This window comes from Sus scrofa, chromosome 14 (genome assembly GCF_000003025.6).
Source record: "Sus scrofa isolate TJ Tabasco breed Duroc chromosome 14, Sscrofa11.1, whole genome shotgun sequence".
NCBI lineage: Eukaryota > Metazoa > Chordata > Mammalia > Artiodactyla > Suidae > Sus > Sus scrofa.
In genome coordinates this window covers 54,922,883-54,944,659 of record NC_010456.5, presented here as the reverse complement: position 1 = coordinate 54,944,659, position 21,777 = coordinate 54,922,883, and the positions used below count along the sequence as shown (strand labels likewise).

Below are 21,777 nucleotides of genomic sequence, written 5' to 3'. Positions count from 1 at the left end.
GGAGCTTGTAAATATTAGCTACCCAGTAAAGAGGAGCTGAATAAAGATCTCCAATGAGGAAGACCCTGAAAACCACAAAAATAAGTCCTTTCATATTTCACTCTTAGGAAACTAACCTAAAAAGTAGCAGAACAGATCCAAAGCAAGAACAAAGATGGTAGATCTAAATCCTGTCCTTGGAGTTCCCTTCGTGGCGCAGTGGTTAACGAATCTATCTAGGAACCACGAGGTTGCAGGTTCAATGCCTGCCCTTGATCAGTGGGTTAACGATCCGGCGTTGCTGTGGCTGTGGCATAGGCCAGTGGCTACAGCTCTGTTTGGACCCCTAGCCTGGGAAGCTCCATATGCTGTGGGAGCGGCTCAAGAAAAGGCAAAAAGACAAAAAAAAAAAAAAAAATTTCTGTCCTTATCGACCTTCATGTCAACGTCCCTCAGAGTCGATGTCCCACATCCCTCACTTGCATCAGGGGGACGATTCTAGCTAGACCCAGATTTTGGTAAAATTTTCTCCAGATTATGAGAAATCAAATCAAATACACTGTATAACATAGTCTCTACTTAAAAGCAAGTGCATGTTGGAGTTCCCGTCGAGGCTCAGTGGTTAACGAATCTGACTAGGAAACATGAGGTTGCGGGTTCGATCCCTGGCCTCACTCAGTGGGTTAAGGATCCGGTGTTGCCATGAGCTATGGTGTAGGTCACAGACGAGGCTTGGGTCTGGCATTGCTGTGGCTGTGGCTTAGGCTGGCAGCTACAGCTCTGATTTGACCCCTAGCCTGGGAACCTCCATATGCCGTGGGAGCGGCCCTAGAAGTGGCAAAAAAGACAAAAAAAAAAAAAAAAAGGCAAGTGCATGTTTTAGCAGGACCTCTTCGTTAGTACTACGAAATATGTCAAGCTGTAACAGTTGTGTCTCTTGACACCATGGGAAGGTCCTATTTCTGCTTCCTCCTCCGTGCAAGTTTCCAGTTCAGTGAGCAGAACCGTGACAGTGTTGTTAGGGCCGAGCCTGCCCGGTCCTGCCGGAGTGGCACAGATGCGAAAAGGCAGGTCTCCACACGACCCAGCGAATAGTGAATAGTGGCCCTAACATTGCTGAACTTCTGGGTTCACCTTGCAGAAGGAAAACATTGCAGAGAGGAGTTTTTGTTCTTTCTAAGACTTCCCATAACTCTTAGAAACTGCATGGATGGTGAGCAGGTTGCTTTTTGTTCCAGTAAGGACAGTAGGGAGGAACGGGACCCAGACAAAAGCAAATATTTAGATGAGTTGGGGAGGAAAATCTAGCTAGTAAGACATGGGGATGCTTCTTCTGTGTGAGATAAATTGGGCTTGTAATTAGGCAGATGTCTGTCCACTGCTGAGACATCGGAAATTATGAGCTGGGAGCAAGGAGAAAGGCTTCTTAGGAGGTTAAGAGGCAAAGACTGTTTAAGATGCTTGACATCTGGGAGTTCACACATCTTGAGACGTGAGAATGGAGTGTGTCTTAGGGGGAAGCTAATCTACCAGCCACCTTAATGTACAAATGAGGAATCAGAGGTCAGTGCTGGTAAGGGGTGTGCAGCTGGGCCCACATCTGGGGCTTTGGCCCACCTCTAGTGCTTCTTCTGCACTACTGTGGGCAGAGGGGACGCTTCAGCTGCTGAGAGAGATTTTAGTTGCATAAAGATAGAGTTAGCATAAGCAGACTTCTACTGGGGGGTCTCCTCTGCTGACTTCATTGAAAACACCCTCCCCCACACACAAGATCAGGTAAATCCCTTCAGATGGTATATCCTGTGGCTTGGCCTTGGTTGTAAAAACAGAACCTCAGTCAGGCGGGCAGAAACATGATTCCCTCACAAGAGAATTGGTCGCTGCTTCCTAACAGTTTCTCTTTACTGCTTTGTACTATGTACTTAAAAGGATGACAGATACAGGAAAGAATTATGACCTGGACTGACAAACAAGAAGCCCAACATAGAATAGATAGGGAACAAAATCAGAGAACTGGTCCATAATATAATATAAAATAAAATGGTAGCATATTGTGTGCATTTATACAGTTTTTTTTTAAGTATAAGGACAGGAGTTCCCTTGTGGTGCAGTGGTTAAGGATCTCGTGTTGTTACTGTGGCGGCTTGGGTCACTGCTGTGGCTCAGGTTTGATCCCTGTCCCAGAAATTTCCACATGCTGGGGGCATGGCCAGAATACATACATATATTACATACATGGACAGTAATTCATTTAGCAAACATTTGCTGAGGACTATGTGCTGGACATCATTCTAGCCACTCAGGACTCAGGACGGGGAGCAAATAGACAAGGACTCCTGCCATCCAGGAGCTTATATTCTAGGAGGAGACACGGTCACTAAACTGCTGTGCTTAAGATCCATCACCCTACCCCACCCCGGTTTTGGTGGAAATTTAACTACATTGGAAAATTGATAACATCTGCAATACACATGGGTATGATTTTACTTAAGATTGCTTTTTGTTCTTTTTTCTTTCTTTTTTTTAGGGAGAAGAAAATGGCTTTCCAGACAGTACTAGAGATCCCCTTTCAGGTAAATGGTTGACCCTAAAGATATCTGGGTTTCTGGGGTAGCTTGTGTGGCTAAAATTCAAGATCATTTGAGACAATGTTGATCATTAACTTTTTTAAAAAAAATTATTATTGTTATTATTGAAGTATAGTTGACTTACAATGTTTCTTCAAGTTCTGTTGTACAGCAAAGCGACCTGGTCACCCACATTTTCCTGTGCTGTACAGTAGGGTCCCATTGCCCATCCATGAACTTTGGAAATCTGTATTACGGGCTAGAGAAACTTTCTAACCACATGCCTTGGTGAACTGCAAAGAAATCTTACAGGATTTCACAAAAGCCTTCGAAGAGTATGTTCTCTGTCCTGACCCTCCTTTGCCTGTGCTGGGCAGGGCAGGGTCCTCATTTGGGTGGGTTTAGTATCCATCGAGGGTCAGAACCGACCCTCTCCCTTCCTCCCTCCCTCTGAGTTCTGGCTAGTGGGGAACTTTGCCAGGGAAAGGGAACAGTGGGACTTAGGCACACCAGCCAAGGGTGGGAAGGGCCGGCTCAGGTACCCGCTGCCTCCCATCCCTCTCTCTGCCTCCTCCGGCGCTTAGGGGGCCCAGAGGGCCCTCCCGACTTTAGATCGAATGCTGATCCCCACTGCTTTCTGCTTTTAGTGTTTAACCAAAAAAATGTCTTTCTTGCCTTGTTTTCCTCCACGTTTTTTTTTTCTTTATCGTAAGACAGAAACTTTGGCAATGTTTAGGTTTCTCATTAATTAATCATGGGCAAAATATGGATTAAGCATGAAAATAAGCTACCAAAATAATAATCAGAGGAAAAAAAGAAACCTCAGCAACATTTAAAAATATTTTTTAATGTGTATTGAATAACCCAAACCACCAGGGGTTTGTTTCTTTATTTTATTTTATTTATTTATTTATTTATTTATTTGTCTTTTTGCCTTTTCTAGGGCCACTCCTGTGGCATATGGAGGTTCCCAGGCTAGAGGTTGAATCGGAGCTGTAGCTGCCGGCCTACGCCAGATCCACAGCAACTCGGGATCTGAGCCACATCTGTGACCTACACCACAACCCACGGCAATGCCGGATCCTTAACCCCCTGAGCAAGGCCAGGGATCGAACCCGCAACCTCATGGTTCCTAGTCAGATTCTTTAACCACTGTGCCACGACGGGAACTCCAGGTTTGTTTCTTTTTTTAAGGAAGGATGGGAGAACCCATAAAACCCTTCGGACAATCTGTCATCAATCCTAGACTGTGCCCAGGTAACCATGCTGAAAATCAGAATGGTCAGTGCATCATTAACTTTTTTTCCCTCTTAGAAACATGATGTTAGCACAAATTTTATCTCAGGGTGATAAGATTACAGGTGACTTTTTTTTTTTCCCCACTCAACAGATTTTTATTTATTAAAGACCAAAATTGTGTGCCAGGCTTTCTAAGGAGATCAAGTTGCAAAAGAATGCCTCTGGAAAACAGAAGTTGGGATTATGGTCCTGGTTCAGCCACTGCCCTGCTGTGATTAGAGAAATCATTAAGGGAGAAATTGGGCCATCAGTTTTCATGGGACACCCAATGTCCAGGTCTCATCCAGACACCCAGTGGGACGTACCTTCCTTGGACTACAATCCACGCCTCTAAGAGGCTGGGGCCACCAGCTCATAATGATCTCTCTTGCTCAGATGCTGCAGTGGACACAGGCTCAAATTAGAAGTACATACCTGAATAAGGTAGGGCAGGAGAGTGCATCATTGCATATACGCAGAGGCAGTTTTAATTTTGTTTTCATTCTCCTATATTTAAGAAAAGTTCTAACATGAGTGGTTATCAGAAAAATCTCCCTCAAAACTTTAATCTCTACTTACAAATGTAGATATAACAAATCATCTGATGTGGGCCAGTACATACAATGCATGCTAAAATAACCAAGGAAATTCCTAAAAGGCTGACTGTGATGAGAACATGAACTTTTTTTTTCCATAAGCTCATCTGCTTTTTTAGATTTTCTGTGACACGCACTTATTCTTTTCTAATTAAAAAGGTAAAATATACATTTAAACTTTTTAAAGACTAGTACCCTGCACTTGGATATGAAATGTCAGCTAAAATGAGAATGAATCAAGTAAGTTGTTTAGAAATATCTACAAATCCTTCAAAGACTCTTATGAGGTAAGGTCATTATTAATTAATAGCTTCACTTTAATCAAATTTGGGGTTGTCTCCAAAAAATTTTACCTGCATTTAAAGGAAATGGAAGACCTTCAAAGACAAACTTTGCAGTGAGAGCAGGTAGTGTTACTGAGAGCAGAAATTGTGCTGTGGGAATTAGCATCTTCACTGCTCAACATGATGCTTTGCCCAGAGGAGTGTTCGATGTTTGGTTGGGTTTGGGTTTGTTTGTTTGTTTGTTTTCATAAACAAGCAAGTGAGAAACACTGACCTAATGGCTTTGCACTTGGAAGAATGGTCACAAGCAGATCCTCCTATTTCCCCTTTGAATGAGAAGAGCAACCTAAGAAATAGTTACTGTTTTACTTACAAACGCTGATTTAGCATTCGCCATATGCCAGGCCTTTTCCTAAGCACTTTGCAGACATACTTAGGGAAAAAAGTGTTCATGACCACTCTGTAGTTTCAATTGTTTTCTTCACTGTGTGGATGCCACAGAAGCAGCACTGTGGCTGGGGCTGGTGCTGGGTCACGTGGCTGGCGCCCAGTCACAGAGGTCATTAAGTAGGATTCAAGCCCCAGCCCTGGCCTGAATCCCCCCCCACCCCACCTCCGCTGGCCACCACCCCAGGTTGCCTCTCTATTGGTCAGATGCCTGTCCTGTGAGTCACACATGGAATGCTTGAGTGTCACACACAGGGCAAAGGTCAGGCTTCCAGCTCTCTCAGAGTCTTCAGCCTGGACCAAGCCAAAATCCAGCCCCACCCTGCAGATTCAGTCTCTGAGCTGCTTTTCCCAGAAGCTTGCTGCTTTCCTCGGATCAGGCCCTTGGTGAGCCTTAACTCAGAACCTGGCTTGTATTTAATTCTTGTCATTTGAAAACCTTGGTTATCTGTGATCAGTTTATAGCTGGTTAAAATATGCCTTGTGCGGAGGAAGGAGGGCTGTAGGACAGAAGGAGGGATTAGACCAGAGTGAGAAATGACAGCTGACAGTTTGTAATCAAAGAAAGAATAAGAATACCGTTCAGGATCAGCAACCTCTGGAAAAGCAAAGCCGCTTGTGGAACTGTTGAATAAAGAAACTCCCTCCCCTGGGGGGTGGGGGAGGCAGAGCTGGAGAAAGAAGATATTCCTAATAGGACCCTGAATTAAAACAACAGCAATATCAACAACAAAACCCCCAAAAAATGATGTTTGGTTTACCCTGTTAAAAGAGATATTCAAGTTTTACAATGCTTTCATGCAATTTTTCAGAATGAAAACCTTCGAGTATTAAAGGAATAAGGCTCAGTTATTAAAAAAGAAAGCAAACTCCCAAATTGGAGAATTAAAAGCCTCTTAGTGGTGGTATTTATCACATGGACCGTGGTCCCTCCTCCCCACCTGTTCTCCGCAGTCGCCGGTTTTTCAGTAATGACTTTCTGATGACCTTGTAGAATTCTGCACTTGCCTAATCTAAAACTAATACAGCTTAGAAGTGTATGTAAAAGAGGATTTTCGTTTTTTTTTTTTTCAAATTAGGTCTACGAAGTGACACTTAATAGGTCGTGTCACATAATTTCAGATTTCAGATTCATATAAAATTCTATGCTGAGTTTCATCCTGGGTCCTTTCTTACGTGTGTTTCTTTTCTTTCGTTCTTTCTTTTTTTTTAATGCGCTGTTTATACTCCAATTTCAGTGACAGAATTGAGGCCCGGCATGATTTGCTGGCCAAGATTTATCCAGTGTGTTAGACTCCCTAGTGCTGCTGCCAACTTGATATCTTCTTAAAAGGATGTTCTAGAGAGAGAAAATGGAATCATATTGTTTTTCCCTTGGTTAAGAGATCAAACGCCCACCCAAAGCCCTTGGGTCGGTTTCTCAGTAGATAAAAATAATTCTTCATCATTTTCCAGCTCAGAGCTAGTAACTCCCTCTGATGAGTAATGTGTGTATTCACCCCAGTGATTTATCAAAGCCATAAACTGGCATTTTGAATATGTTTATTTCCAACCACATTGGAAACCACACACAGGAAATAAAGCATGAATTTGTGCCCTTAATAAACATAATTGCAGAAGTAGTTGACTCTCCTTTGACACTTACTGGTATTTAACAAATCTGGTTATTTATGGACACCTGGGAGAGAGAGATTTTATTTCAGAACCACAGTATTTTGCTGTTGGTGAAGTTGCCAATATGAAATGTGTACTGTTTCATTGTTTGCACTAACTCAAGACCTAGTTATTGTGGGGCCATTATTCTAAATGATGGAGAGCCAGCAGTGGTACTGAGCACATTGCAAGGAAACACCCGTGTGATAATAGCGCTCGAAAAGCCAGGGTGTGCAAGATAAAACAGCACCTCCCCTGCGGGGAGGCATATTAAGTCAATCTGTGATCGACTGCCAACATCCCCACGGGAGCCGTTTTCCAGGCTCAGCCAGTCAGGACCCTTGTGAGTCCTGCATCTGGTTCCAATGCACAATTAACTGTTAATTGACCAGCATTTTACAACCTGCCAGCTGCAAACTCAAGCATTAGACTCCGTGTCATTGAGCATGAACCTTTTCTTTGTTTTAAACAACAGAGACGTACCTCATAGATGAACCCGCTTGAGTTCTGAACTCTTCTTGAAGGCGTGATGCGTAATGTGTGCGAGAGAGATAGAGAGAGAGAGGATGGAGAGTAGGGGGAGAGAGGCCAAAAAAGCCCCCTGGGAAAATCCATTCTTCTGTTTATGAGCGTGGGGAAAATGTCTCTCCACAGACTCTGCAGTCACCAAACAGACATGGTCTCTTTGGAAGGGATGTGGCTGTCATTCCAAAAGGCACTGCAGGCCCTTCTGACTAAGAACTTACCCAGCAGATGTCTTTAAGACAATGATTTTCAACCCTGTCTGCCCAGGGATTAGAATTTTTAGGAGAGCTTTAAAAAATTCCTATGTCCACCCCCCCCACCCCCCCACCCCCCACCCCACAAACCAATGAAATAAGGATCTCGGTGGGTGGGGCCAAACATTAGGAGTTTTGTAAATCTCTGTGGGAGGGCAGGGGAGGGGGGTGGGGTGGAAGAGTTCCATTTGGGGGCCAAGGTTGAGAACTACTGCTCTTGGTTATGGTTCCTTATCTGCAGCTACTCAATCTCTGTTGCGTGCTTACCAGGCTTTCCTGGAGGATCTTGTTTAATTCTCCAACAACTTCGTGAAATAGGCATCACTGTCCCTGTACAGAGCGGGAGGCTGTGGCCTCAGCAAGCTCAGTGACCTGTCCCAGTTGCATACCTGCGTGGTGGCACCTTGCATCAACACTTGGCATGCCTCTGAAGCCCACGTGGGTAACCTTTGTGGGACAGTGTACCCCTTCTCCATAGCAACGAGGAATCTTTCTTCTGCCTCATGTATACTCAGTTTCCGTTCATCTGGAAATTTCTAGGTAGCTCTTTCTAGACTGCCCAGAGTTTTTTCATTTTGACTGTTTCTCTGTGTCACCTTCTTCCTTCACTTGATTTACTCAAAAATATTATTGAGTGCGTACTCTGTGCCTGGAATGAAGTGGGGACATCCAAGTCCCTGTCCTTTTGGAGCTTATGCTAGTTGAGAGTGATGGACAGTAAACACCAATGTGTGATGACATATGGTGGTGGGTGCCTTGAGGAAAATAAATGAGTACAGTGAATTTTTCCTGCAGAGAAAGGATGCTGCTTTAAGGTGCACCAAGGTCTAAATAATGCAAAGAAGCCCGCCGTGTTGAGCTCTGAGGAGGGAGGCCTCCAGGGGGAAGAGCCAGCGGGTGCAAAGGTCCTGAGGCATCACTGAGCTTAGTGTTTTGGGGACAAATGTGGGCAGTGAAGCACCATAGAGAAGAGGATGAGCTGGGAGGTGTCAGCAGAGACCAGACAGCATTGGGATTCTTTTCTTCCCAGACTGCTTTAAAAAAGCAGATATAAAACCTAACGTCTTTAAATAACATTTACACAAGACTTGACAGATGTGCTTTCACATCATTTATCTCATTTAATTCATGAGATACAGAAGTTATTATTATCTCCATTTGATAGATGGGGAATCTGAAATCCACAGATGTTAAATGCCATGAGCAGGCAAGCTCCAGAAGTCGGAGCACTGGCATTTGATGAGTCCCATCTGATACAGATCCAGAACTGGGTGATCGGGATGTCAAGGACTCAGTGCAGGGGTGGTTATCCGTGAGGCATTTGATAAACAGCAGTTACTGGGATGGTGGAAACCCCTGAGAAGTTGGGCCCTTCCTCCTGTGATAAATTCTTCCTTAGTTTAAGCCAGTCCTCAAACAAAACTGACCAAGGGCAAGTTCTTCCACTGTTTTGGCTTCTAAACTAAGAAGTCATCCTAAGTTAATGCTGTGATCCATTCTTGCTCTACATTGATGGAAGGACACATGAAGGGTCAAAATGTGGCAAGCGAGGAGCCTACTTGTTAGAGCATCTAGGCAAATTTTTATACACAATTAACTCCTCATTTCTCAATAACACTCTCCTTTCCTCCTCCCAATCAAGAATCAACCCATCTTTTTGTATTTAAAGACCAATTCTGGGAGGTCCCATCATGGTGCAGTGGAAGCGAATCCGACTAGGAACCATGAGGTTGAGGGTTCGATCCCTGGCCTTGCTCAGTGTGTTAAGGATCTGGCATTGCCATGATCTGTGGTGTAGTTTGAAGACGTGGCTCACATCCTTCATTGCTGTGGCTGTGGTGTAGGCTGGCAGCTACAGCTCTGATTAGACCCCTAGCCTGGGAACCTCCATATGCCAAGGGTGCAGCCCTAAAAAGACAAATAAAATAAAAAATAAAAAGACCTTCTGTCCTGTTTTTATCCTCTCTTCAGGTCCTAAAATTCATCAAACAGTAATAACAGCTTATTCATTCATTTAGTGGACAATTTCTGAGTTTCTGTACAGCAACCCTGTGCTTGCCACTGAAAAGCATCAAATAATGATCCCCTTTCCCCCTATTTCTTAATTATCTCCATTTTATTTTATTTTTAAATTATTTTTATTTTTTCCATTACAGTTGATTTAGTGTTCTGTCAATTTCTATTGTACAGCGAAATGACCCAGACATACATACATATATATATATATATTCTTTTCTCACATTCTCCTCTATCATATTCTATCGCAAGTGACTGGATATAGTTTCCCGTGCTATTCAGCAGGATCTCATTGCTTATCCATTTCATATGCAATAGTTTGCATCTATTAACCCCAAACTCCCAGTCCATCCCATTCCCTCCTCCTCCCCCTCGGCAACCACAAGTCTGTTCTCCAAGTCCACGTGTTTCTTTTCTGTGGAAAGGTTCCTTTGTGCCATATATTAGATTCCAGATATAAGTGATGTGATATATGGTATTTGTCTTTCTCTTTCTGACTTCCCCTATTTCTGGTGAAAACTTCTTTGGTCTTAAGTCTGTCTCCCCACAATTGTTTCTTCCCCAAGGCATCACCCAGTCTGACCTTTCATGTACTCTTACATGATAGTGTTCACAGCAGGGCAGGACAAAGTGTATTTCATAGGAAAAGAAATATGTTTATCTGCTTAAGTCCTCAGGGAGCTAATTACAGTTTATGATTCTAAAAGGCAACTTTAAATTCATGACTGTTGGCAGTCTGTGTAGATTCCAGTTTGGTAAATGGCTTAGCCTGCATGCCATTGAAAATACTAAAGGAAAAAAAAATCCATGGATTTTTGGCACACTATGTATATTAAAACAAACTGGTAAATGGTCAATGAGCTGTTGAAAGAAATAGAAGCTTAAAGGAGTTTCATGGAAACTTTACTGGTGTTTTCATTCCTCTTTTTTTTTTTTTTTTTTTTTTTTTTGTCTGTTTGCCTTTTCTAGGGCCGCTTCCCACGGCATATGGAGGTTCCCAGGCTAGGGGTCGAATCGGAGCTGTAGCCGCTGGCCTACACCAGAGCCACAGCAACCCAGAATCTGAGCCGCGTCTATGACCTACACCACAGCTCACGGCAACGCCGGATCCTTAACCCATTGAGGGAGGTCAGGGATCGAGCCCACAACCTCATGGTTCCTAGTCGGATTCATTAACCACTGTGCCACAACGGGAACTCCTCATTCCCCTTCTTGACTAAAGTAGAAAACACTGCCAACCCTGAACCTTTTGGAGGTAATACAGGGCAGACCTTCAGACACCAATACATGTAATTCTGGACTTAGTGGTTAAATCCTACTTTATTTTTCTGTGATATTTAAGAAATATTTATAAGTATCCAATAAACACAGTAACTATAGAAAATTAGGAAATATCCATTGTTTGGGATTTTTTTTTTAACTGTGCCTATGGCATATGACGTAGACTAGGGATCACACCTGTGCCACTGCAGTGACCCAAGCAGTGACAACACCAGATCCTTAACCTGCTGAGCCACCAGGGAGCTCCAGGAAATATCCATTGTTAACATTTTTGTTATGCACATGCCCAGATTCTTTTCTATGCCTGTGAATTTGTTTATGCTTTATGTGGATATGAATGACTGAATTATTTCTTTTACAAAAACTGAATTATGCATATCCTTTAGTAAACCACTTTCTTTTCCACTTGACAGAATATTATTATTTTGCCCCACCTTTAAATAAGGGCAAAGAAAGTTGCACAACTTCTCTTATTTCCCTCTTGTACCGCAAAACTGCTTTCGACATTAGAAAGTTCTCTTTTTAAAGAATTAAACTTCTGTCCCATCATGTAGCAAAAGTCTTACTTCTTTATTCACCATTACTAATGGAGCTGAAGAATAACTCCCACTGTATTATATAGAAATATAATTCCACATTTTAAAACTCTAAGATGTGGAACCCACTGCAGAAGGATATGGGTCTGTTCTCAGGGCGTTTGAGGTATAATGAGCAAAAACAACAATAAAACCAGACAGAGTATCTCACTGCAAGGCAGAGTCAGGAGTGCAAGCAAAATGATGGGATTCTGGGTAAGAGAGCCTTCTAGGCAGGAGCTGAAAGACTTCTTGGGAGGCCTGTATCTGGGATGAGATTTATAGAATGGACGAAGTTTGGTAGCTGCAGGGAAGTTCAATTAGAGGAAGGTCCGTGAAAGGGAAAGAATCAGAAAACTGATTGGAGAGAAAACACCAAAAAAGGCATGGAGGAAATCTATCCATTTCCACCAATGCAGTTGACAAAGATTCTTGAAGCGCATACTTGGTGCTGACAAAGGTGAGAGGAGATAAGCACCATTACTACACTCCAGCTGGAGTGTAAACTGGTCCAGCTTTGATTCTGGAAAGCAGTTTGGGGTCTATGCACTGATGGCCTTAAAATGCTCATACTTTGTTTTCAAGGACTGCAAAATGGGCAGAAATATAGGCAAATAATTGTGATAATCGTAATGTCTACCAAAACCAGATAAGCATAAATTGGAGAAAAAAAAGATTTGAAAAGGCTCTCCAGAGGAGGTAGGTGTTCCAGTTGGGCTTGAGTGTCTCGGTTTGCCCAGCAAAGAAGGTGAGGGAAGGAGAGCTCCAGGCCGAATGATGTACCTTGAGCAGCGACACAGGCTGAGCCCTTGGGGGCCATAATGAATGCTTTATGGTCCCTTGAGAAGTTTGCATAGAAACAGCTGTCAGAGTGAAAGTCTACCCGGTATCTTAAAAGTCTTGGTCAGAGTTTACTCTGTACATGTATCCTGGTGTTGGTCAAAGTGTTTGAGCTTTGAAATGATGTGGTTCGATCTGCAAGGTAGAAGAGGTTTCAGGGTAGGATTTCCAAAAGTCGGTGTTGTCACTTGAATATCTTGTGCAAAATGCTGATTTTATGGTCTGGGATGAGGTATGGGCATCTGTATTTTTGAAAAGCAGTCCCCGGGATTCTGATGATAATGTTTCCAAGATAACAAAGCACACGTAAGAATTGTTGGTTTGGCATGCAGTTCCAAACTCTATTAACAACAGGGCCATATTTTGTGACAATTAGATCTGATCGGATGTATAGAATTACATCTTGGTAATCAAATGTATAGAATTAAACAACATAAAAACTTAAAAGAAAAAATGCCCACACCCTGTGGCCTAATAATCCCATTACTGGTGAGATGATTAAAGATGTGGCCCAAAATTTTAATAGAAGGGTCTGCATCGAATTGTTACTCTTAGTCATGAGCACGTGGGAAAACCCTAATGTGCAAGTTTATACAAAATTTCTAATTGTATATAATTTTAAAATATTCTACCCTGGGCTTATATGGTTTTCTAAGTTCAATCAAACTTTGAAAAAGAAAATACAGGTGGTCTATTCAGAGAACTGAGTCACCCTGCTTTTCTGGAGCCCAGATTATATTCAGGGTAGTCATGGGAAATAGAAGAGTGGCATGAAGAGGAGTTCCCTTGATGGTGCAGTGGTTAACGAATCCGACTAGGAACCATGAGGTTGCGGGTTCGATCCCTGCCTCGCTCAGTGGGTTAAGGATCTGGCATTGCCATGAGCTGTGGTGTAGGTCGCAGATGCTGCTTGGATCCCCAGTGGCTGTGGCATAGGCCAGTAGCTACAGCTCCGATTCAACCCCTAGCCTGGGAACCTCCATATGCTGTGGGAGCGGTCCTAGAAAAAGACAAAAAAGAAAAAGGAAGAGTGGCATGAAGAGCTTCAAAGGAGGCTGTGACCCTGATAACTGGTTGGATGGAGAGAAAAAAGCCTGTAAGGATGCTGGGAAACTGCGGGTGCAAAGAGGGGAACTGAGGTGCTTTGGGTGCATAGGGGGAGAAATCCAAGGACTGCTTCAGGTCCTTTGAGTTGGAGTTGTCACCTGGACACCGTGAGGAGCCTTTCAGCAGTCTGTTCTGGTGCTTAGCTGAGCAGGCAGGGCTGACCATTCATTCATTCACTCACACAGCACACGTGGGCACAGCATTTACCACATGCCAAGGGCTGTGTTGGGTCCTGCCATTGCTGAAAGAAAGGGTCATCCATTCTAACGGGAGGGCCTTGTAGAATTGTTGGGAGTGGAGAAGATGACCAAAGGGATGGGGGGGCACATGGACAGGAAAAGTTTCAGGCTGAGAAGAGGACTAGAGCACGCCCCCGTAACTCCCAAGGACTCAGCCATGAGGCCGGCGGGGGTCTCAGAATGTCAGGCAGACACGGGAAGGGCCATGGCCCAGACACGGTAGGATGTGCCTGGGGAGGTGTGGGGCATGGCTGTCAGAAGGAACCTGCAGGAAAACACAGCCTTCAGTGCAATAGACAGTGTCTGAAGTGGCAAAAGGGTCCTGGGCCCAGTTCCAGAGGCAGCTGAATCCACAGGGAGCTGGTGTGATGAGGACATCAGCAGCAGCAGGAGGTATGGGTGATGCTCAAAGTCAGGTGGGGATCTGCTTCTCTGGATTCTTCTACTGCATCGAGACTGGACTCTGCAGTTGGGGTGCAGGGACCTTTGTTCAGTCTCTGTAGGGTTTGGCAAGAACTAGGCTGGGTCAGATGCCACTCAAAGCCAAAGAAGATGAACGTTAAGAACCTGACGAGGCAGGGGTTCCCTGATGGCCTAGCAATTAGGCATCCAGTGTTGTCACTACAGCAATTCCGGTTACTGCTCTGGCTTGGGTTCGGTTCCTGGTCTGGGGATTTCTGCATGCCTCAGGTACAAAAAAAAAAAAAAAAAAAAAAAAAATTGGAGGCAACAGATTTTGATTTCTCCTTCTAGAAGTTTAACCGTGAATAAAAAAAAGTAAGAGAAAGTGACTTCAGTGAATTAGGAAATCAAAAAAGGGCACTTTGAGATTTTTTTTTTTTTTTTTTTTTTTTTTTGGCTGCACCTGGGAAGTTCCTGGGCCAGGGATCAAACCCGCACCACAGCAGTAACCTGAGCCACAGACGTGACAATGCCAGATCCTTAACCACTAGGCCACCAGGGAACTCCAGAGAGTCTCATTTTTTTATGGTGGAGGAGCGCTGTACGTATTTGTAGACAAAGGAAAGAGACTCCGTAGAGATGGGTGGCTGGAGATGAGGGAACAGAAAGGAGCTATTTGATGAACCAAATCAGGGGGAAGGTAGGCAGGGCTGGGCTCAAAGACCTAAGACAAGTTTGGCAAGGAGGAACGATACTCCATGATAAGTCTTCTCTGTGCTAAATCATGTATTTGTTCATAGAACACATTGTTTTAGTTTTCATAGAAATAACTAAAGAAACAGCGCTAGAGAAAGGAAAATAGAACCCAAATCCCACCACCTTAACCACGGTGGTTATGGTTATTTTTGTACATCTACTTCCGTAGGAGTATTCACAGTTTTCCCGCAGTTTTAATCAGAGGATATGCATTCTTTACGTCTTGTGCTTTTCACTTAACAGCACAAACATTTTTCTAGGTTGCTCTGCCATCTTCATAATTACTTAAATAATATTTCATCAAGTAGTATAATAATTTATTTCACTAGTCCCCTTTGATTTTTAAGGTTTTTTTTTTTTTAATGGAGAACATGAATACGACTGTGATAAAAATGTTCATATATACACATATGTTAGATGACCTCAGGGTGATTCTCAGAAGGTATATTAACAGGTCAAAGAGTATGAGCACAATTTCCATGGCTCTTATTATCTTTTCATTTGAACGTGCCTCAAAATGGCTGGTTCTCACTCTCCCAATCACCAAAGTGACTCCCTTTTTTTTCCAAATTCTTTACTTTCCTAAGTGGGGACGTCTGCTGCTCAGTGCAGAAAAGGTCATCATAGGAGTTCCCGTCATGGCGCAGTGGGAACAAACCTGACTCGGGTTCAATTCCAGGCTGCACTCAGTGGGTTGAGGATCCAGCGTTGCCATGAGCTGTGGTGTAGGTCACAGACGTGGCTCAGATCCTGCATTGCTGTGGCTGTGCTGTAGGCCGGCAGCTGCAGCTCCGATTCGACCCCTATCCTGGGAACCTCCATATGCTGCAGGTGCAGCCCTAAAAAGAAAAAGGCATCCTAGCCTCCCAGAAGTTTCCAAGCCAGTGATCACCAACACAGTCTTTGGCTGTTAATGTTCCTGGTCAGGGGAGACAGGAGGTCCAGTGCTATTGCAGAATCTAGGTCGCTGGGGTTACCATGCTATACAGACTCAGCTGTAGTATAACTAGTTTGCCTCTTCCCTGCTAACTTCTTACCTCTGACCTACTCACCGCTTACCTACCAACTTCATCCTCCTGCTAACATGCCTCCAAGTACTACATCGAGGCCCAAGATGGCTGATGGGGAAGGGAGCCCTCCTTCCACGCTGGAGCTGCTCTTCTAGGCAAGGCTGAGCCCAAGCCACCTGCTGGCCCAGCCCAGCTCACACACCTCAGGGCGCTGGCTCCACTTCAAAGGCAGCCCCACTAGGTGAGGAAAACACAGATAAAGGCAAAGTGATGATAAGATGGCCCTAAATTTAAAAAGTAAGTGTTCTGGCATTATCAGTTATCACTCATTTTCAAATACACATATGGAGTAGAGTGGATATTCCAGTTTTTAGGGTGTGTATTTTTTTTTTAAGAGACCCTTCAAAGACTTGTGCAAATCCTTTACACCCTAACAGGCTGCGCTTGGCATTAAAAAGCTGTCAGGGCTGACTTGTGACTTGGAAGGGGTAAAGGTTGAGGTGCGGGTAAGGATGCACGGCTTTCTCATGGGACGGCGGTGTCTGACACCCTCCCTGCTGCCTGGCCATCTGCCCCCGGAGCCCTCGTTCTGGCAGCAGTTTCACAGTCTCACATCCCCACAGCACAGGACATAGAGTCTCAGAAAGGAAGGAAAACTGGCTTTGTAAAATCTGGCCACAGCTTTCAGCAAAGCAACTGCCCTTGGCCATCAAGAACACAGGACATTGTGGCTCAGCAGTAGCAAACCCAACTAGTATCCATGAGATCGCCAGTTTGGTCCCTGGCCCCGCCCAATCGGTTAAGGATCTGACGTTGCCGTGAGCTGCAGTGTAGGTTGCAGATGTAGCTGGGATCTGGCGCTGTGGCTGTGATGTAGGTGATGTAGGTCGGTGGCTACAGCTCCAATTTGACCCCTAGCCTGGGAACCTCCATATGCCGCAGTGTGGTTGTAAAACAAAACAAAACAGGACAAGAACAGCATGTTATTGGTGCGTATGTAGAAATGAATATTGCGTGTAGTCCTCTGTGAGATACCCACCGACACTGACGCTGCTTACCCTTCAGCGGGAAAGTAAAGGATGGAAGAGATGAACACACACACACACACACACACACACACACACACACGTCTTGGGCCTGTTGCTGACACAGTGGGCTGTGTCCTTTGTTCCTGCAGATCTAAGCAAGGTCGAGCCCTGCGCCAAGAAGTGTACCTGTTCCTCCTGCTCGCTCCGGGCCCCTACCATCAGCGACTTGCTCAACGACCAGGACTTACTAGACGTGATCAGGATAAAGCTGGATCCCTGTCACCCGACGGTCAAAAACTGGAGGAATTTTGCAAGCAAGTGGGGCATGCCCTACGATGAACTGTGCTTCCTGGAGCAGCGGCCGCAGAGCCCCACCCTGGAGTTCCTGCTCCGGAACAGCCAGAGGACGGTGGGCCAGCTCATGGAGCTCTGCAGGCTCTACCACAGGGCCGACGTGGAGAAGGTCCTGCGCAGGTGGGTGGACGAGGAGTGGCCCAAGAGGAGCCGTGAAGACCACCCCCGGAACGTCTAGACCCCGGCTCCTTCTTGTTGGCCTCCCCGGACTTTGAAACAAGCCCAGGTTAAGGAGTGACTTGAATCTGTTCTTTTTTAAGTTTAGGGTGAGCATGTGGAACAGTGGACCTTGGTTTTCCCCACACCTGGTGCTTTTGTGGAGGGATGGGGTGTGTTCTGGGTGGCGGATTTTCCTTTAGTGTTGCACATGTTTTAATTTAATATTTGAATCTGAAACTGGGGACAGGGTGCGGTAGGCTCCTTATAGGGACCGGGGCCAAAGCTACCGTCACTTGGATTCATGCCGGGGTGAAAATAAAAGTTTCCTCTCCCTTAAATCCTGAAGGTTGCCGTCGGAGCTAAGATTGTGGATGGCCTCAACCAGTCACCATCCACAAGATCCTTTATGATCCATGGCCCTCCCACTGGCTTAGAAGAAAGCAACAGAAAGAAGTTACCCTTTTGTCTGTTACTTTTTTGGCTGTAAAGGACTAGGTGGATTCACAAGCTGTTGGCATTGTGTGGCAATACCCTCCAGAACACGTGTGCCGTCCTCCTTATGCAAACCCTTGTGTAAGCTGTGCACCGGCAGAGATGTCTGCTTGAGTGTTTTGGAAAGAAATATGAAAACGGATGGATGTTGGGAGGAGAGTCAGGGATTTCGCAGGGTCGTGGGGACCACGGTGGGGGGAGGTGATGGAGGACACAGGAGGCTCTTTTGGTACCCACTGCTTTTAAAAAATTAATGTGCACTTTTACATCTTTTTATATCAGGCCAAATGTTTCATCCCAAGAGGAAGCTCGGTTCAGAAAGAAATAGAAATTACCTGGCCAGTGGGTGAACTGTAACTCCCTCTGGTACCCACTACCCCAGCTTAAAACAGAACCCTGTAACACTACACAGCCCTTTACCCAAGACTCAGAAATCTTTTAACGGTGATGCTAGGAGGAAAGCTATGCATTAAAAATCAAAATTTGGATTTTAAACTGAATGAGAAATTGGGTCCAAAGAACAACCAGTGTTCTTATTTGATGGTTGACTGTGGAGAGCGTGGGAGATGGGAGAGTTTGCTGTAGGGGAGATGGGTTGTTTTGGGGGTCAAAAAGAGAGAAGCCTTGGTTTACTTCAGAATTTTGTAAAGGTGCCGTTTGGTTTTGGCTTTGGGTGTAAAAAATTAAGGCACTCTGTCCAACTTGGGAGTATTCTGTATAAATTCTTGACTAAAAGAAGCAAAAATGATGCATAACATTGCTTGGAGTACAAGAATGATTAGGATTAACTTAAAAGAAAGTTATTTTCTAAACTGCCGGCATCGCTTCCCACTAACTGCTACAGCAGTTTTTGGGAGGTTGCTGGTATAGCACCAGCCTCACCTCACCATCAAATGTAAACTCTAACCTCACAAAATTACCATAGAGACTTACTCACTTCTGATTCAATGTTAGTCAGATCTAGCTCATCTTCTCTTGTCAGATTTAGCAGATAAATGTCAGGTTTATTGAAAGATGCCCTCGGAGTAACAGCCAGTGATGAAATGTAGAGATTTAAAAAAAAAAAAAAAAAAAAAAAAGATTCTTGGGCAGCGTGATGTCCAAAGAGGTGATTGTTCCGTATTGACTGTCAGCCAAGTTCCAGGTTCCATACAGACCTTGTAAGGGGCCGGGGGTGGGGTGGGGGGCTGTCTTCTAGGAGGTTGATTTTATGCACTATGTTCTCATTAAGCTGTGTGTGACATGGTCCCTTGTATCAGCCCAAGATTTATTGTGGGAAGGTATAGATGAGCCAGTGACACTCACTATTGACATTTAGGGAGATGGAACTGAAAGGGTGTGATTTTTTAGTGTTTTGTGGTACCAGACTCTCAGCGCTGGGGGCAGGGGTCATGGCTCCTTGTATCCTGACACCCCCAGTGGTTGGCGATGGGCGGGGGCAGTCACAGACACTACCTGGGGATAGATGGAGTGGGTCCCAGCCTGACAGCCAGTGACCTGCTCACTGCTGCCAGGTTAGGTGCCACCAAGGAGTCCTCTCTCTCCCCTGGCTGCTGAGGACTCCCTGGGCTCCTTGCCTTTGCAGCTCATTTCCACTGGGGCAGACTTGTCCCCTCAGCTCAATACCAGCCTATGGGGCCCGTGACCACTTGAGAGGCAGCAGGGGAGGGGAGAGGGTGGAGGATGGGAAGGAGACCTGCTTCCTCCACTGGCATCTGGCCTTGACCTGTTCAGGTGGTACCTTCAGTCCCACCCTCAGCATCATACCCTGGAGGGGGGATGGGCGGGTTTCCCACCGTGTCCACAGACTTCCTCCACCTCCACCTGACAGAGGGCAGCCTGGAAGGAGGGGGTGGAAAACAGCCAGCCCCCCCACCCTGCCCTGCCCCCCTCCCTCTTGACCAGTCCCTGGTCTCTCAGGGCCCCCGCATGGATGCCCTGGACCACTCTCCGTGGTCAGAACACAGCTGAGGGAGATGGGCTTGTAACTCCCTCCAGCAGAGCCATAGCTGCAAATAGAAACTAAATCCGTTGCTGAAATCCCAGGGTGACAATCCAGAAAATGGGATGGAATCTTCCCATGGAAAGACTGGTGCACATGTTTCTGTAGAACTCTCAGTTCTGTACTTCACAGGTTCCCGAATTCACAGCTTTTTGTGGGCTGACTTGGGAACACCAGCCCCTACCAGCACTGCTTTTGAGGGACATGTTTCCAAAATTCCAGACTGAAGGTTTTCAGCCTCTTAACTGACTTTGGACAGGTTGTATCCTCATAGGTCTCTTGAACATAGCTATTGTTCATAAATGTCAGCCAAACTTACCTTTGGGTTGGGTCAAAATGTTAAAACAGGGTTCAGCTAGATCAGATCTGGGCAGAGCTAAGAACACTCTCGTATCTTTGTATCCAGGAGTGACAGGAAAACCATGAGACCACAGAGCACCACCCATTCGTCTTTGTATTTGGCAGCATTGGTGCCAAAGTCCTGATGGCTGATAGTTTCCATCACTAGCTATGAAAGCCTGAGTTCCTATTATAATTTTATGGGGAAAATGCCAGGGTAGAAGCGATTTTGTTTGTTTGTTTGTTTGTTTGTTTGCTTTTTAGGACTGTGCCCATGGCATATGGAGGTTCCTAGGCTAGGGGTCCAATCTGAGCTACAGCTGCTGGCCACAGCCACAGTCACAGCAAGATCAGATCTGAGCCACGTCTGTGACCTACACCACAGCTCATGACAATGCCAGATCCTTAACCCACTGAGCAAGGCCAGGGATCGAACCCGCAACCTCATTGTTCCTAGTCGAATTCGTTTCTGCTGTGCCACGACAGGAACTCCAGATTCTTTTTTTTTTTTTTTTTTTTAAGAACAAGAGAGTTGGTATAAATGTGTTATTTTCATTTCATTCTACCATTATTTGCACATTTAGACGTCTGTATTTTGGGGCATTTACCTTATGAAAAGTTTTAATTATTAAGAGTATGATGTTAGCAGAGAGAAATTTAACCAAAAATTTTTTTAATTAAAGTTCATTTGGATTCTAGACTTTGACCAAGTGGGGGACGACTTTTATCTGTGCTATACAGAAATAGCAAAAGGAAATCTCAACTGAAATAGAGCCATAATTCAATTGTGTAATAACCTCAAATAACTTTCTTTAAAGCTAATTTTTAGCGAATAAATGCTGTAGTAGCATAAATATACTGATACTTTACAAAAGCAAAAGTGGTAAAGGAGAGAGATTATTTTATGACTAATCAAATAATTGTTAAAATTTAAGATTATTAATACTTGAGAGCTTTGCTCACTATTACTGTCTGTAGGGACTGATGTTCAGTTGCCCACATTATAAACTAAATTGCTTATGACCAGGTCCTTTTGCTATTAGAATTCTGGATGAAATCTCTTTAGCTAAGTTCCAAGGTATAGTCTTTTAAACAAAACTCCCATCTGCAATGTTATGTGATGAAACCCTATGTAAGAAGCATTTTATTTGGTGGCAGTGACTGCTGCACCAAGGGAATAGAGAGCAGAGCTGTACTGGACCCCACACAGCCCCAGAACATGTACACACTGAGGAAGGAGACACATGGAAAGGAGATGCAAATAAAGCACACATTATCTAAAAATGATAAGATTTTAAATGGTTAGGGCTTAAATTGTTTGCCAGGATTGCCCATCGATATTCAAGATAACTTGTATGAACGAGTCTTCTGTTTTGTGACACGAAATCATAATTATTCAATAACATAGAAAATGTATAGTGGAGTTCCCTGGTGGCGCAGCAAGTTAAAGATCTGGCATTGTCACTGCTGTGGTTTGAGTCACTGCTGTGGCTTGGGTTGGATCCCTAGCCTGGGAACTTCTGCGTGCCACAGGTGTGGCGGAGGAGGGAGGGAGGGAAGGAAGGAAGCGAGGAAGAAAGGATCAGGGAAAGAA

General features: G+C 44.6%; 1 protein-coding gene across 3 annotated transcripts in view; it reads left to right on the top strand.

The window, feature by feature from the left end:
* Window positions 1-20,504, top strand: part of EDARADD (EDAR associated death domain) — a 68,051-nt gene extending 47,547 nt beyond the window's left edge. Inside the window, exons 5-7 of one of the 3 annotated variants that reach the window (XM_021072012.1) lie at window positions 2,507-2,552; window positions 16,987-17,311; window positions 17,697-20,504. In XM_021072012.1, coding sequence (XP_020927671.1) covers window positions 2,507-2,552; window positions 16,987-17,311; window positions 17,697-17,760 — 435 coding nt within the window. In that variant the 3' untranslated portion in view covers window positions 17,761-20,504. 3 annotated transcript variants of the gene reach the window in all.